The following is a 16,552-nucleotide window of genomic DNA, read 5'->3' on the forward strand; positions in this document are numbered from 1 at the left end:
AATTATTTAAGACATTCTTTGACGAACACTAAGTCAGTGTCTAAGCCTCGAGTTGTGTGGTTTAGAAATCAAATCTTTTTCTCTGATGCACACTCTTGAAAGACACTTGTAAGATCTGTATCTGCAGTATAATATTAATTAATTCCATACACCTATATAGTTCTTTTCAGGACACTCCACACAAAGCACTTTACAAGTAATGGGGACTCCCCTCCACCACCACCAGGCCTGGTTGATGCGACAGCAGCCATAGTGCACCGGTTCGCTATCCACACACCAGCTCTCAGTGAGGAAGAGAACAGATGAAGCCAGTTCAGAGATGGGGATTATTAGAAGGACATGATTACTAAAGGCTAATGGGAAATTTAGCCAGGATGCTAGGGTAAGGCTCCTACACTTTTCAAGAAAAGCCTTGGGATTTTTTTTAACAATCACAGAGTCAGGACCTCGGTTTTATGTCTCATCTGAAGGACAGCGCCTTTTTGCAGTATAGTATCCCCAACCAGTACTGGGGCATTAGGACCCAGACAGACCACAGGGTGAGCACCCCCTGTTGGCCCCACCAACACCTCTTCCAGCAGCAAGCTTGGAAGGTCTCATATCCAGGTACTGGCCAGGTTCACACCTGCTGAGCTTCATTGGGTTGCCAGTTGTGAGTTGCAGGGTGATATGGCGAGTGTACAGAAGAGCGTAGTCTGGAAATCTCCACTGGATTCCCAAAGGAAAATTTGAGTTATTCTCTATAGAAGATGAGTAGGACATGAGCAGGAAATTTCTTGCCCTGTTTTGAGGGGGGTCCTAAATTAATAGTGGGGCGCAGTAAGACGATCCAGCTGTTTTCTACAACTAGCTTCAAGTGTGAACAAACCAGTTTTGTTTAACTGGCATGGTTCAAAGCCAGTGGGGGGATCCAACACTGTCTGCTCACCTGGATACCTTAACAGGACACCAGTCTTTGTAAACACTTCAAAGACAGACGTGTGTCAAGTAGAAAGTGCACTGAGGGCAGCAGGAAAGCAGATGGCCCCATTTTAGAATAATGGATGTTGTGTTATAAAGTTGGCTGATAACCACAGGAACAGCACCAGCCTGTGTCTTTTACTACGTGTCCTCAGACTTCTCAACTTCAACATATTTGCACCCTAACCCTGACTTCACTACTCACCTGATGCTGAAGTTCAATACTAATCCTTGAGACCTTGGAGTAATTACATGAGACAATCCACCGTGAGTTCTACTGGAGTAGCTGCTGGCTGCCATGAAGTGAAATTGGATTCCAGCACGACCAAAAGTTTGGGAAACTCAAATCAATTGCTTGGGTGTGGTGTAGGAATCCTGTTTTTTGGATGGTATGTTTGCAATGGAAAGGAAATTCAGTCTTGGGCTGTGTCACACATGTCTCTGGACCACCATTTATCTGGGGACAGGAAAGAGGGCAGGCTGACGTGATTGCGACAGGGGTTCCTCCCAACTTCAACTCATCCTGTGCAAAGGGGAGGGGGCGAGGGGTTATTTTGGGAATTTTAAACACTCTTACCCAGAGATAGGAATGGAGAGAATGCATTTATATTTTTTCACTGGACTTTCATTATATGAAAATTTATATGAGAATTGGTTATCTCCTTAATTATTCTCATATTCATTATATGAGAATTGACTCATACAATTTTATTCTGTTGCCTGTTTCCATGAAAACTGTGTCCAGTATTGGATTAGGTACAGAAGAGACCAAGAGAATAGAGAACTAAAGAAAGTGATCATAATAGATTATATTAAGGGGGGCTTGGTTCTTGAAACATTTGAGATGGATCACCAAGTTGGTCTTGAGTAATGACTTGTGACTTGATAGACAATGAACTTTGGACTTTTACATTTGAATCCAGTTTTCCCTTACTGAACAATTATACAGCATGTTTGTATATGATTCCATCCAATAATAAGGTTACATTCTTCTCCTTGACCAAGATGCCTGATTACCATTAGGAACAAAGCCCATACAATGGAGCACAATGTTTCACTCCACACAAACTCTTAAGTGTTTTATTCAGTGGTACTCAGTCCTAGTCATCAGGAGACCCCAGGGATCTCCTGGGTCTTAATCTAGCTAGGCCCTTAATCACCAGTTCTAATTGCTGCCTGTAATTATTGTTCTTGCTTTTTTGAGTACTCATGGTTTGGTTTCAGTTGTATGTAGCTGAAGTACCTTTCCAACACCTTAGGCATACAGAAAAGTCTGCAGTCTCTCCTTAACATGCTCAACAAGAATCTTCTCACTTAGTTTGGACTAAAAAGCCAGTTTATTATGAACAGAAGAGGAATGACACTTTATCAGACAGTTTTTCTTCTGCTGAAGTCACATTTTCCACCTTTTGATTAACACCCATCAATGAGGACAGTTTGGGAGTTCACCTATTCATACAGGGATGGTTGCAAATACAAATTCCATTCAACGTCTAGGGAGCTGAAAACAAATGAAAAATAAACACTCATATTTCTATTTATTTAGAAATAAACTGCCCTGCAACTGGCTGGAACAAAAATCAGGGGCCAGAAATGACCCCTAGGCTGGGACTGATAACCACTGAAGTGATAGAAGCCCTTTGTGGTTTAAAGGGATCAAACGTGTCTCAAATTCTGTAGTTACTAAATGGTAAAAGGTAATCTCTTATCTTCCAGGCCAGGATATGTGCACCACTGAGCCAGTACATATTCAAATAATTTTAGAAAAGGAAAAGACGTATTCCTTGGTGACTCCTCCTAAAATGTATAGCTGTAATTCACCTTGGCACCAGGAAGGCCCAAGAGGAGCTGATTTAAGAGGGTCTAGGGAAGTTGAGAGACAAAATCACAAGGAAACAGACTCCAAAGCGGCGTAAACAGATGTTTCATTCTGTCTTGTTAAACCGTTGGGAGAAAACAATGAGCTGGGCATGGCTTCCTCTGTTTCTGTCCCACATGGACAACAACTGGGGGGCCCAGGCTAACAACTTCCTGCTCAGAGAGAAGGTTGCCCCCTTCAGAGCCAAACTGGGCTGAGAGGAATAAACACCTTCCTTTTATTTTTCTTTATCTCGGTTTACTTTGGAAGTTGACAAAAAAAAAAAGCCGGGTTGATTTTGGCTCATCAGTTCATACAAGCTCAGTGCATTTTCAGTGAGGGCTTCAAGAATGGATCAGCATGTCATTTTTGTTTTTCAAGTTAAGAATGAATTCAACTTACATCCATCTGCAACAGTTGGTTGTAAATGATCGTAATTTATGCATGCTAATATACTGAGTGGTCCTAGACTGTTCATCTCCATACATTAATCTCATCTGACTTCTGAAAGCTTTAGTCCTGCATCTCCTTAAAGGCAGATGACGAAACTAGAAAAAAAATATTTTTTAAATTGGTTGTTTACCATAGTATTGTAGATATGGGGGATGGGCAATTAGGTAACCAGGGGCTGGTGTGTCTTTAGGTTCTCACTCCAACTTTGCTCTTAACTTAAATCAGTTCATTATTGATTTAATGGGACCACTTTAATATCTTCTACCAGCTCTCCAGTACTGCTCACCCCTGGTATATATGCATCAGTATGAGAAGGACTTTGACACTAATACAAAGCCATTGAGTAAGAACTTTTAGAAGTTGGTTTATTTAGGCTGCTTGTGCCCAGATATGCTTGACACTCTGAGATTTTATTTGATCAGAAAGGAGGCCTGGGATATTCTGCCTGAGATGCAGCTATTGACTTTAACTACCATTGAGCACCTTGTCTACTTGCAAACCCACAAACCACCACTGGAAACAGTGGACATGTCCAGTTTTCCCCATACACAACCTACATACATGTGTGATGTAAGAATCAGTTTTCTGCACAACCATCTAGCCTCTGCAGGTGTACAAAAGCCTAGCAACCTGATACTCGTTTATATATTGCAACACAAAGCTCAAAACTAAGCAATGTTCTTAAGAGTGCTTTTAATGTGACAGGGCTCCATACATATGGCAAATGAAATGTATTTTTAAATTTTACCTGAGATGCGGACAAAACTCAATGAAACAGATCCAAGGCAATGGAATATGTTCGTGCCCTTTTGTCAGCATGGAAAGTATTTGCAGAAATCATGCTGGCTTCCTGAAAAGTGAATTAGATTTCCTGCTCTGCTTGAACCCAGTGGCACTTTTAGTTTTTTCCAGAGTTGTGTCTGGCGACTTAGGTTAGGAGTGTCCAGGGAAATGTGGATTTGACTTGGCTGTGAATATTACAATACACTGTAGCTACACGATCTGTGCCAAATCCAGACCTATTACAAATTGTGTGAATTATCCAGCATATACAGCATATGTCCAGCATATATGTTCTATGCATTGCCTTTCCTTTAGCCATACAATTTTCCTCTTGCACCTGAAAGGGATGAAGAGTATTATGGGGGAGTAAGCAAAATAATACTGTACATTCACTAGTGGTTTTATGCCATGTACACATCCATGCTTACATAGGTTCAGGTGGGTAGCTGTGTCAGCATGCATAGGCTGCAAAGGAACAAGTAATAGGTTTATTCCACGCTGAAAAGAGAAGAAAGAAAACACAAAGTTTCAGCCGTGGAGCCTTCACACCTGAAGAAGGCTCCACGGCCGAAACGTTGTGTTTTCTTTCTTCTCTTTTCAGCATGGAATAAACCTATTACTTGTCCCATGCTTATATACTGTGCTGTATATTTTATATACTTTACTTTTTTGCAATACACAAAAGGGATCTGGAAAAATAAGGTGGGAAAATTTTTGGGATACACAGCCCTTTGTGTACAGGGTTTTATTAGGGGGATCCCAAACACTGTGCAACAGCAAATACCTCCCCCAGAATGTTTCAGTTGTCAGTTCTGAACAGTGTTTTCTGATTGTTGTTTTCCAGTAGTCTGTGAAATTAGCCTTTTAAGCCACGATACCTACAGACCACCTTCAAAAACACCACAACAGGACTAGAGAGAGAAGTGTTTTCACTTCTAGACAAGATGCAGGGGAAAGGCTGCCTACATAATATCAACAAGGGTCTCCTGATTCCTGGACCTTTCCCGGGAATGTCAGCAATGCATATGAGGGATTTCGCCATCATTGTCCTGCAGTGAAGGAGGAATTCACATTATGGAGCGCTGACATTTACTGAGAGACGGCCGTGGGTTTGACTCAATTGCAAGGCGTGGGAAAGCATTTTTGACCACAGATTGTTTCTGCATGTGTGTTTTTTCTTTCAAAACCTGCTGTTCTAATGTTTGCTAAGACAATAGAGAAAATTGTGATTGGAGGCATTCTGTCAAATATCTTCTTTTTGAATGCCCTTAGTCATCATTACAGCGCTTGTCTGTCCATCAGGCAGAGCTGTATAGGCCTGGGCATCTGGAAATTAAACATAAGATCTATGCTATGTTTGATTCAGACATTGTGCAAAAAAAAAACCTGTTGTCATCAAATGAAATAATATTTATACCCCCACAATACCAAGAGAAAAGAGGAGTAAACTAAAACTGAATGTTCATTTGGGAAAAAGGCCTAAGTCTTGCACATCATGCAGAGCTCAGTGCTGAAGTGTGGAAGACATGTTTTCAGGCCAGGTAAAGGGGAAAAGAAAACCTTACTCCATGCAACCTGCTGCTTGACAGGCCTGACTGGCTCACAGACTGACCTGTGATCCTACGTACTGTATCTTATGGTACTGACCTCCCCTCCCTTGGTTTTACTTTGCTTATTGAGGAATCACTATCTCATGATATTGTTTTGCGAAACTGAACACTAGTTCTGCAAAACACTTGGTGCTTGGTGTTAGTACAGATGGATGGAGTGAATCGCTCAGTACTACTTTACACAAAGGGTGGTGGGATTGTGGAACAAGTTACCACGCCATTTTTGTCAGCTTCTTTCCAGAAATGACCAGATATCATCCTCTCCACCAATTAGCTACTAACTTCTGAGCTTGAGCTTCTGTAGGTAATGTTTTCTTCTCATTTTAATTGTTCAAATGGCACACATCCTACAAAATATTTAGTCCCTCCGAGCTACTGAAACCAGACAATTCTTGGCCTTGAGATTTAATTGTGGTGGGAGGGAATTTCTCAGCCAGCATGTCGCTTCCAAGAATAGAAAAAGAAATATGAACAGAAAAAACTGAACGTAGGAGCGAACATTTTGCTGAGAAGAGCGTTTAAAAAATTAAGGCCTGAATTCTTGTTTTCTCCATTTTTCTCAAATTGTCCGAATAGCTACTGGATTGTCCAGACCTGCACCTCTATCCCACTTTAGAAATAACAGAAAAAAGCACGGTATCGGTGAATTTGTGTGACCCTCCTCCATAGATATGTTTTCATTTGGGAGCGGAGAACAGGCGCCAACATTTCAAATTATGCACAATGCTCGTCTTAAAATATATTCACTTTAAGTTCATTTCTTACCATTAACGAAGGTCTCATACTGTCGTTGAGAGTGGTCAGTTCCTTTACGTTTCGGTCTTGATAATAATAATAATAATAATAATAATAATAATAATAATAATAATAATAATAATAATAATAATAATAGATTACGGGATTTTCGAAGTCCTGTTAGACAGAATCTCCCTGAAAAGGTTTTAACAGGTAGAAACATGGACGTTTTGCGAGTCCACCCTATTTCTAGAAACTTCGCGATGCCCGGTTATTCAGGCTTTCCAGACCGTTTTGTCGACCCATTAAATCCGTTAAATCAAATCTGCCTTTGTACCGAATTCCTGCCTTTCTGTCGAAAGTTTATTAAGCCCCTTAGTTCCGCGTCTTGTTTTTTTTCTTCCAAAGCAACAATTCCCTCCTTTATTAAGGATGAGCCAGGTGAAAGCTGACATCCACATTCACTTAATATGTTTTCCAAATCACACATTTGACAGTTTATTAGAAATATAGGTCCTGCGGAGACGCCTTTTATCACTCAAGACTTGGAAGTGGTTCGCTAGGTTAACGACGGGGTCCGCGGCGCGACGCGCGCTCGCGGTGTCATTCCAACCTTCTCTCGCGCGCGCCTTTTCCCGCCCGTTGCCCGTCGCGTCTCTCCCGCTTCATCGCGTCTTCCTGAAAAAACACTCCGCTCAGCGGCTGTAAAGGGTACGTGCTTTTACATTATTCCTTTCTTTAATCAGAAACCGGGCAGTACTGTATTTACCTCCTGTTGTGTTCTTTCGTTATTTGGCATATTTACGTTGATTTGCACCGTAATGAGGTATAAGGAACAAATAATAGGTTTATTCCATGCCGAAAATAAAGAAAAAAGAAAACGCAACGTTTCGGCTGTGGAGCCTTCTTCAGGTGTGAAGGCTCCACGGCCGAAACGTTGTGTTTTCTTTCGTCTCTCTTCAGCATGGAATAAACCTATTACTTGTTCCTTTGCAGCCTACGCATGCTGACGCAGCTACCCTCCTGAAACCAGCAGTATATAAGCATGAGTATGAGGTACAGTATATACCCCCAGTGGAAGTCAAATTGCTATGGAGCTGGGGGTTCGTGCTTTATCACACAAGGTACCAGAATCTATCTTCTGATTATCCATCTTGTGAATTACTAGATTAAAGAACAGTAGGTTATTTTCCTTTTCAATACACCGAATTACCATTTACAACTCAAGTTTCCTTCCTTTGAATATACAGTAGGACCCAGCTCTGTTCCGGGAGAGCTTTAACCACCTGGCATCGTTCAGAGGCGACCATTATATCATCGATTTCTAAAGACTTGGAACAGCTTCTCTGTGATCAGTGAAGCAGGTGGTTCGATGAGTTAAATAATAATTTGGGATCAAACCCTTCAGCCCTCAAGGACAAGGCCTATCTTAATGACAATACTTCCTTAACTCATCAGGATCTTATACTGTAGGTACTTCTCTTTAAAAACAGGTGACCTAGAAGTTTATCTCTACTAACTGGATTAGGGCTCTCTAGGAACAGGGCTGGGGACTCCTGACGTAAAGAGTATACTTGATTCTCCTAACACCTATGGAATTGTCTTTTTCAGTGCATTTCACGCTAACCTTGAGCATGTTGCAGTAGATGTGAGAGGTTAAACCAAAGCAGGTGGTTCTGATTTCCACCTCCAGAAAAACCGACATGATCTCAGCACTTTGGGAAGATCTGGTCACCTCCTCGGATTTATATTGGGAAAATCTCCTCTCCTAATTCAGTCATTGGACGATGATGTTATTTTATCTTGAATGATGGGTATGCTGTAAAACAACTACTTACTGTTATTGTTACTGTTAAAAGCAAATACAAAAAGCATTAAAAAGCGGGTGTTTTTTCACAGCTGTGTGGGTTTTTTTTTTGGGGGGGGGGGGGTTGAAACTGGGTTGTGCACTGATTGTGGACCCCAGACACAGTGAGCACTGGGAGAGCCCTTCTCTCCCATGATGCAGGATGGCTGGCAGTCTGCGTTAGAGCTCTGCCCTGCGCTGGAATGGCGCTCTTTCTATATAAAGAAAGTGGGTTCAGCTATTTGGAAAATCCCCCCAACCCACCCCCCCACCCAGAGCAACCCCACCCCCCTTTACCCTCGTGCTCCAGATGGCCAGCTGCTCCTCTCACTCTCAGAATAAAAGAAGTCCAGATTCCTACACACAACTCTGTGAAAGTTTTTTTTTTTTTAATCGTCTTCAGAACTTGGCGCTCCGTCCAGCTTGGGTTCTGCACTGGGGCTCTGGATGCCAAGTCCTCCTGCCTACTGTAGCTGCATCAAAGACGTTCTTCGTTTGGGCCCCAGGCTTTCACAGTAGCCTCCTATTATTAGGGGTGACGGGAGGCCGTAGCTGAAGCAACAGCAGTAAAGGGCGTGTCGGTGTCTTCCCTTGGAAGAAGCGCAAAGATCCTCTCCTGCTAGCATGAGTGATTTGGTCACGGGGAATATGTGCAGAGCATAACACCAAGCACCAGAGGGAGCAGCCACAAACAAAACAGTACCTGCTGGCCCCGTCATGTGTTTCCCAAAAGAAGGAATCAAGATGGGAATTTGTCTTTGGAAAGCACGGCTGCTGTTTGGGTTTTGATAGGTGCATGCGCTTTAAAATATTCAGGTTGTGACAATTAGCCAGGCATGAGAGGGGAATCACCTGAAGGGATGTGGCTCTGCAGAGCTGAGTGCAGGAAAGAAGTGAAGACAGCGTTTGTGCTGCAGTATTTTGCTTTTCCGTGCTTGTTGGTGGCCATCTAAACGATCTTAACTGCTGTCACCTTTATTGGTTTTGGGAGTTTGTCAACATGCTCTGAAGTTTTGATCTACACTGTGCATAGGTTGCATTTTGGAAATCCTGGGCATGTATTTGCAAATCGTGTGCATTTTAATGTTTTCATTCCAGGCCCTCTCCTCTGTTTTTTTTTATTCTTGGCTGTGCAATAGTCATGAGAGGGCTACCTCATTGACTATCACCGTAAAGGGTCACTTCAGGAGTTTTTGCCTCATATGAAGGCGCTCAAATAGAATGGACTTGATTCTTGATGGACTCAGTTTTAAGTTGAGTTTTCTGTAGGTCAGGGCTGATGATGTCACAGGCATGAGCTGTATTAGTTCTGCATTCACAGGGGCATTTGGCAGTGGTGTGCAGACCTAATAGGGGCATTGGCAAAGTCATAAAAGAGTTAATGTGATTAATGTGCCAAAGGGTTTGTGTGTCTGTGAGAGTTATGTCTTCTGAATTGCCAGTTCCTCCACCCTACTACGATGACTTGGACTTAGTCCTGCCCTAAAACACCATCTCACTCAAATCAGACCTTTGCTATAAACAGCCCCCATGCGTTGATTGAAAATGTTCAGGTGTTGTTCGGCTTCTCAGGCAGCGCTGTTTGTCGTCTGTGCCAGCTTCCCGTGATCCAGCTGGGACATCCGATACAATCTTCATTGGAATGGTAAACATGCTGATATGAAACACCCTGAAATTCCCCCGTGCCTTATAGTAATCAGAGCTCTACAGCACCAGAGGGTGTGGATCCTGAAACTCAGGGTGGAGCTTAATAGGACTTTGAAGGAGCATGGAAGGATCTACCCAGACATGTCGTTGAATCTAATACTTCGGCTTCCTTCAAGAAGTGGCTGGAACAGATCCTTGGATCAAACAGGCTAGATGGACTGAATGGCTCTCTCTTGTTTGTTCTGAAGGCTTTGTTTTTTATATATATTTTTATATAATACCACAATAATGTCAAAATAACTGCAATCATAACACTTGTAACCTTATGCCTGGACTTTCTGTGCATCCCAGCGGTTACTCTAAGCATCTGTAAAAAGTTGTTGGTTCACAACTTTTGTTAACAATATGTTGTTGTGATTCTGAGAAATTGTGTGGACTGCAGGCAGCTACAAACACTCAGTTTGTGTTAATAAACAGGCGAGAAAGGAAAGTCATCCAGGTGCTGGAGGTGGGAGCTGCATGGGAAAGAGAATTGTAACTTCTGTTAATCGGGCTGTAAACAGAGCACTGCCAGGGGGAAACTGACAGAGAAAGAAAATGGAGAAAAAAACCTTTTCTTCATCTCATGCTGCTGTATTCCGTCTAATCTTCAGCTGAAATAAAGGTCTGCTGATCGCTTCACCTCTGTAGCCTGGGCTCTGATTCTTTACCCTGTCTCCTGAAGAGAGGTTACCCTCACCCATCTGCCTTCAGCTCTAATACTTTCTCAGGTGTGTAATACCATAGAGAATCCTGCCTTATTCGTTTATTTAAGAAGCCTTTTCTTGGAGACGATAATAGAATGACACGCAACACAAAACAGAGCAGACACAAACCCCTCTGTATCAGGGTAGCTCAGCCTGTGGTGTGTCATCCAGGGCCTGATTCAGATGCTCATGCAGAAGCCTGTTCATCTCACCTAGGAGGCAGAGTAGTGCTGTGAAAACATCAGACATGTGTCTCGTCATTGTCATCACCTCCCCCCATAAACATGAACAGATTCTCTCAGTGGGCAGGTGATACATGTTTGGACCCGAGGAGCAGAAGAATAACATGAATAACATGACATCACTATCCCTGGCCGAAACCCTTCACTTTCTAAATCCTGTTGAAAACTGGGGAAAATGTCCAGTTCGGACCTGTGTAGCTTCACCCCTCATCACAGCAAACGAATTGTGAAGAACGGGGTTGAGATCCGGGTACAATTTCCAAACCTGGAAGAATACATGTGTTCTGTTCAAGATGTTCTTGCAGAAGCCTGAAAACTCAGTTGCAGTTGTTATTCCTAATATTTTGACCACTCAGTGTATGAGTACTTCAGTGTGTCTTGGGTACATCACCAACCTGTTTTCCCGCCCTTCTGTAAGCACTGGTGTTCGGTGATGCTGACTTGCGCTATTTGGGGAGGATTTTTGGAGTCGCGTTATAGAGCGTCTGGCATTTGCTGGCTCTGATCAGGGACATCTGAGCCTCTCTGGACGCGCTGACATATCTAAGGCCCCTGCGAGATGGGCGGAATACCAGTGCAAATGCAACAGCGTGTGCTTCTGACCAAGAAGTCGCGTTTTCCAGCCTGATTACCCTGCTGTGCAATCACGTGCCCTGGTTCCATTGTTCCAGAGCTGTTGAAGTGACAGTCGTTGCATCCTTGGGCAGGTCCTTTGTTAAACCACACCGCTCCAAATCCTTTACCCTGCCTGATGTCTTGTCTCTTGGTCCCCTGTCCTGCCCTTGTGGCACATGGGAAGAATCCTGTTGCACTTTATCCTACTGCCCGATACTAACCTGAGCTATCTGTTCTTTTGTGTCTCCAGGCTCTGACGGAGAATTGGAAGAAAGTTATGTTTTCTTCCACGAAAGAGAATCAACAGTGAGTGGACACAAAAACTTTTATTTTCCCCTTTCCTTTTGGCTTTACTTCTCTATTTTTGGTTCTCTTTCTCTCTTACTTTCCCCACCAAGAACTGTAGGTCACTCTCCTGTGCACCCTCAGTGAAGGGTCTTAACACTGCAGACCAGCTTTCCAACAACGGCGCTCATTCGTTCCTTGACTGCCTCGACACTGTTTCATAGCATAAGGTCTCTTTTTAGCATTAGGTGGCTTTGAGACGCGTTCATCTCAATGTAGTACAAAAACAGTCATATTTTGTAAAAATAAACAAATTAAATAAAAAAAACCTCAGAAGGATGCTGCAGCTTTCGTGTTAACCAGTGCAGATCCTGCCCTGCTGCCCTGTGTTTTCTACCCAGGCTGGTGAGGTAAGGAGTAAAGAGCGAGCTGCCCCCTCACAGAGACCTCCCACTGCCGCGCCCCCTGCTCACCCTCTCCTGTCTGCCGAGGAGCCGGAGACCCCAGAGAGAGTGGTGAGTCAAGGCTGTGATCACCGTGCTGCCAGTCACCTCAGCTGAAACTCTGTGTGCACAGCTTCTGGGTGACATTTGGTTTGTCATAGCTAGGGCGTCCTACATCCCTGTGTTTAAAGCCGTTTCAGAGCTGAAAATGTTTCCAAAAGGTCCTCCCACCCATCTGTTTTTCTAACTGCTTTGTCCAGTACAGGGTTGTGGGGGTGCAGGATCCTAGCCCACACAAGCAAGGGGCGCAAGGCGGGGTACACCCTGGATGGGACGCCAGTGCATCTCGGGACGCACACAGTCACAGACGCGCACATATTCATACCTGGGCCAGTTTTGCCAGATACCAGTTAACCCACCAGCGTGTCACTGAACTGTGGGAGAAAACCGGAGAACACAGAGGAAACCCAAGTCAGCACTGGGGGAACACACAAACTCCACACATACAGAACCCCAGGTCCAAGACTGAGCCAGCGCTCCAGCGCTGCCTCACTGTGACTTCCTCTGTTGACTCTGCCGTAGGTTCAGAAGGAGAAACTCCATGCAGAGTTGAAGCAGGTCTTGAGTTTGAAAAGAAGTTTTCTCAAAGAAACGTCACATCCTTCCCTACAAAGCATGGATCCTCCTGTCCAGATCAACGTGACACAGGTAATGATCTGATATGGGCATTTCCTCACCTCTTACAGCATTCTGAGTGCCTGTCTGAAGAACTCTTCCCTAAACATTCAATGACACACAATGCCAAAGAAAAGAAACCTCATTAGTTTGTCAAGTTTATCAAGCATCAATTATTGGACATCTCTCAAATGTTTGTGTTTTTTTTTTTCAAATAATCAAAAATGTCTGCTGTACCATTCAAATGCCCACACTTTTGAAAAGGTATAACTTACCAAAAACAAAAAACTATGTTAAACAATTCAGTTGCATGATACTTAACCCATTCTAGCCTGGGATCACTGTGTAAAGTCCATTATTGGCGGACGTGATCCTCAGTATGTGGGGAATTGATAGTTCCTCCTGACCCTGGCCAGCCACCTTCTGCCTTGTTGACCAGCTGCTGTACTTGTTGCCCAGGAGGAAGTGGCTCGCTCCGAGCTAGTGGAGGTTGTCGTGGAGACAGAGGCCGAGGCTGGCGCCAGTGGGTTCAGTGTTGCAGGAGGAGGGGAGCAGGGCATTTTTGTCAAGAATGTGCTCAAGGACTCACCGGCAGCGAAATCCCTCAGCCTCCAGAAAGGTCAGATTTTTGCTTTATTTCCCATCTCAGATCGACGTGACATCACTCCCCAATGAGTGACTGTGACAGTCTACTTTTTAATTGTGAGAGCAAACAGGTACGCTGTAGATGCCTTCTGTATGGGAAGCCTGAGAGGCATGAAGGCCAGTGCTCTCTTGCTGGGCATCAGTTGCAGTAGCCTGAGCTGTCACTAGCCCTGACCTGACCCTGTTCTGCAGTGGGCTTACAGACACTGATTCCTTGTGATTGCAGTTTTGAAGCTGTAAGCGTGGGGGGAGCCAGGAAGGGAGACTCCCACCAACGGACTTGTTTGTTTCCATCACGGGATCTTAAACAATACAGACTGCACTAGATTTCAGGCCTTCTGGGGCTACAGTACAAAAGAGTTTATAGACAGGGCTTCTTATAAGTGGTCCACAAGTATACTCACAGACATTGCATGAAATGCATAACGAACAGAAAATAGTTCTCTTCATTACCACATTTTCCCCCCGCCGTAGGTCCACAATCACCAAAAACTCACACCAGGGCCAGTTTCCCCAGAAGTCAGTTAACCTACCTTGTGGGAGGAAACAGGAGCACCTGAAAGAAACCTACACAAACACAGGGAGAACATACAAATTCCATGCAGACAGTACCTCAGACATTGAACCCACGGCCCCATTGTTGAGAGGCATCAGTGCTAACCCCTGCTCCGTCGTGCAGCATTCACGAACTGGATGCCCAAAGTGATCTGAATTCCTGTTTATGTCCCTTTAAACCCGAGCTACTTGATTTCTGCCATTTTGATACTATAACTTTGATGCAAACAGCTCTCTGAATGCTAAATTAATCCTGAAAATGATCAGTTTGATTAAAAAGTTGGTTCAGAAAACAAAGCAAATGGCTTCAGAGAAGTGCATTACATTTAAAAGTGTCTTTCTGTAATCTTTTTTTCCTGAGTATCTATAATAAACAAATCTACCGAGGGAACAGGACTAAATTTAACTGACCTTTACTGAATAACTGTCTTGCTGTGCATTAAATGACATTTGCATATGTCATTGCTGGCCCCTTTGAACTGGAAAGCACTTCTTTGGGCTTTATTTTTTCAAATCTGTTCACAATTTTACTGTATGTGGTTTTGACATTTGAGTTACATTGCATATGGTGAAGTTCTTTGGAAAAAAAAGTTGTTTTCCAGATTTGCCTGGTAAGTTGAATATGAAAGAAGTTGTGTTATGTTTCATTTCTTGTTTTATGTTTTTTGTTTGATTTTAAGTTTTATGCCTAAAATCAAGAGAAAAACTATCTGCTTAAATGATTCAGATCTCCCTTGTTTAAATTCCTCATTGTTGACAATATGGATTACTTGAAATGAGGATAATTTGCTCTTCAGCATTTACATGTTCCCACTTGGTCAGCTTTTAAGATCACATGGCCTCAGCTTTCATTTTTACGCTGACGATACTCAAATATACATCCATACCAAACCCGACACTGATGTGGCTGTCTCTATTCTATCTAATTGCATCTCTGACATAAAAATTTGGATGACTCAAAACTTCCTTCATCTTAACTGTGACAAGACTGAAGTCATGCTTATTGGTACCCCCCATCAACTTCGTAAAGCCAGTCCTGTAACCCTGTCTGTAGATGGCTCTGTACTTGAGCTCCAATCAAAATTGAAAAACCTTGGGGTTATATTCGATTCTGGCTTAACATTCGACCCACATGTACAGCATACTGTCAAAACATCTTTTTTTCACCTTAGAAATATCGCAAGACTACGCCTTATGCTATCATTAACTGTGGCTGAAAAGCTGATCAACATATTTGTATTCTCTCGAATTGACTACTGCAATGCTCTGCTCCCTGGGGTATCTAAATCTACTCTGAACAAGCTGCAGTATGTCCAAAATTCAGCAGCCAGAATCCTGACCAGATCTAGTGCAAGTGTTCACATTACTCCTATCCTGGAGTCCTTGCACTGGCTTCCGGTCAAATTCCGCGTAGACTTTAAAATCCTCATGCTCACCTACAAGGCTTTACATGGCTTGGCACCTCAATACCTGTCTGAACTTTTATCGCCCTACTCCCCACCTCGCAACCTCCGCTCTTCAAATTCTGCCCTCCTTACTGTCCCCCAAGCCCGTCTACATTGTATGGGCGACAGGGCCTTCTCCTGCTATGCCCCCAAGCTCTGGAACTCCTTGCCCAAGGATATTAGAGAGTCACCTTCTCTAAACTCCTTCAAATCCAGACTCAAAACCCTCCTTTTCAGAAAAGCCTTTACTTAACTGGTTCCATTCTTCACCCCTCTGCTCTTCTTAATACCATCTTCCACGGTCTCCTCTATTGTTATTGTTGTATTGTTGTAATTATAATTGTGTCCTGTCTTGTGAAATTTTCTTATTTATTGTTGTAGTCTTCTTATTTATTGTTATTGTCATCCTGTAAAGCGCTTTGAGAAGCCACCTTTAAAGGCGCTATATAAAATAAAGTTTATTATTATTATTATTATTATTATAATTTGGTGAGGGGGTGGCCGTGCAGATGACCTCTTTGGCATGTGCTTACGTAGAGGACGGTCATATGATGATATCAGTCACACAGTTACGGCTTGACGGCTCAGCTTTTCTTGTTACACCTTTCCTCACAGGAGACCAGCTGCTGAGTGCCAGGGTGTACTTTGACAATGTCAAGTACGAGGATGCTTTGAAGATCCTGCAGTGTGCAGAACCCTACAAGGTGTCCTTCTTCCTAAAGAGGACAGTTCCAAGCTCTGATGTCAATGTCTCCCCCGGCTCTGTAAGCCTGGATGTTAAAGGACCAAAAGCCAAGATGCCCAAAATGGTAAAGGACCCTTCCCCTGGTTGTCATTTTTCTTATATCAGGACACTGTAGAATAGATCATTGCAAGCTGACCATCATTCCTTGCAGGTGAATCAGGATGCAACACCCCTGCATATAGACAGAGGTGAAATATACAATAGTGTGCATATGTATTAGAACACCTGTTAGTAATTTTGACATATTGCTCAAATGAAATCAAG

At 43.2% G+C, this 16,552-nt stretch overlaps 1 protein-coding gene and 2 long non-coding RNA genes across 3 annotated transcripts in view; 2 read left to right on the forward strand and 1 right to left on the reverse strand.

Moving 5' to 3' along the window:
- The window catches only part of prx (periaxin), a 33,307-nt gene that overhangs the window by 7,215 nt on the left and 9,540 nt on the right, over positions 1–16,552 (forward strand). The window contains exons 2-6 of the mRNA XM_069186352.1: positions 11,746–11,801; positions 12,182–12,295; positions 12,806–12,931; positions 13,358–13,517; positions 16,159–16,352. Coding sequence (XP_069042453.1) covers positions 11,746–11,801; positions 12,182–12,295; positions 12,806–12,931; positions 13,358–13,517; positions 16,159–16,352 — 650 coding nt within the window. The remainder of the gene's footprint in view (positions 1–11,745; positions 11,802–12,181; positions 12,296–12,805; positions 12,932–13,357; positions 13,518–16,158; positions 16,353–16,552) is intronic.
- Positions 2,275–6,510, reverse strand: LOC107076649 (uncharacterized). The gene is made up of 3 exons (XR_001477830.2): positions 6,430–6,510; positions 3,221–3,366; positions 2,275–2,461 (listed from the first exon to the last, which is right to left on the reverse strand). It is a non-coding gene; the product is annotated as an uncharacterized lncRNA (long non-coding RNA).
- On the forward strand, positions 6,529–8,278 carry LOC138228336 (uncharacterized). Its single transcript, XR_011185420.1, has 3 exons — positions 6,529–7,110; positions 7,396–7,523; positions 8,011–8,278. It is a non-coding gene; the product is annotated as an uncharacterized lncRNA (long non-coding RNA).

Source organism: Lepisosteus oculatus, chromosome 3 (assembly GCF_040954835.1).
Source record: "Lepisosteus oculatus isolate fLepOcu1 chromosome 3, fLepOcu1.hap2, whole genome shotgun sequence".
Lineage (NCBI taxonomy): Eukaryota > Metazoa > Chordata > Actinopteri > Semionotiformes > Lepisosteidae > Lepisosteus > Lepisosteus oculatus.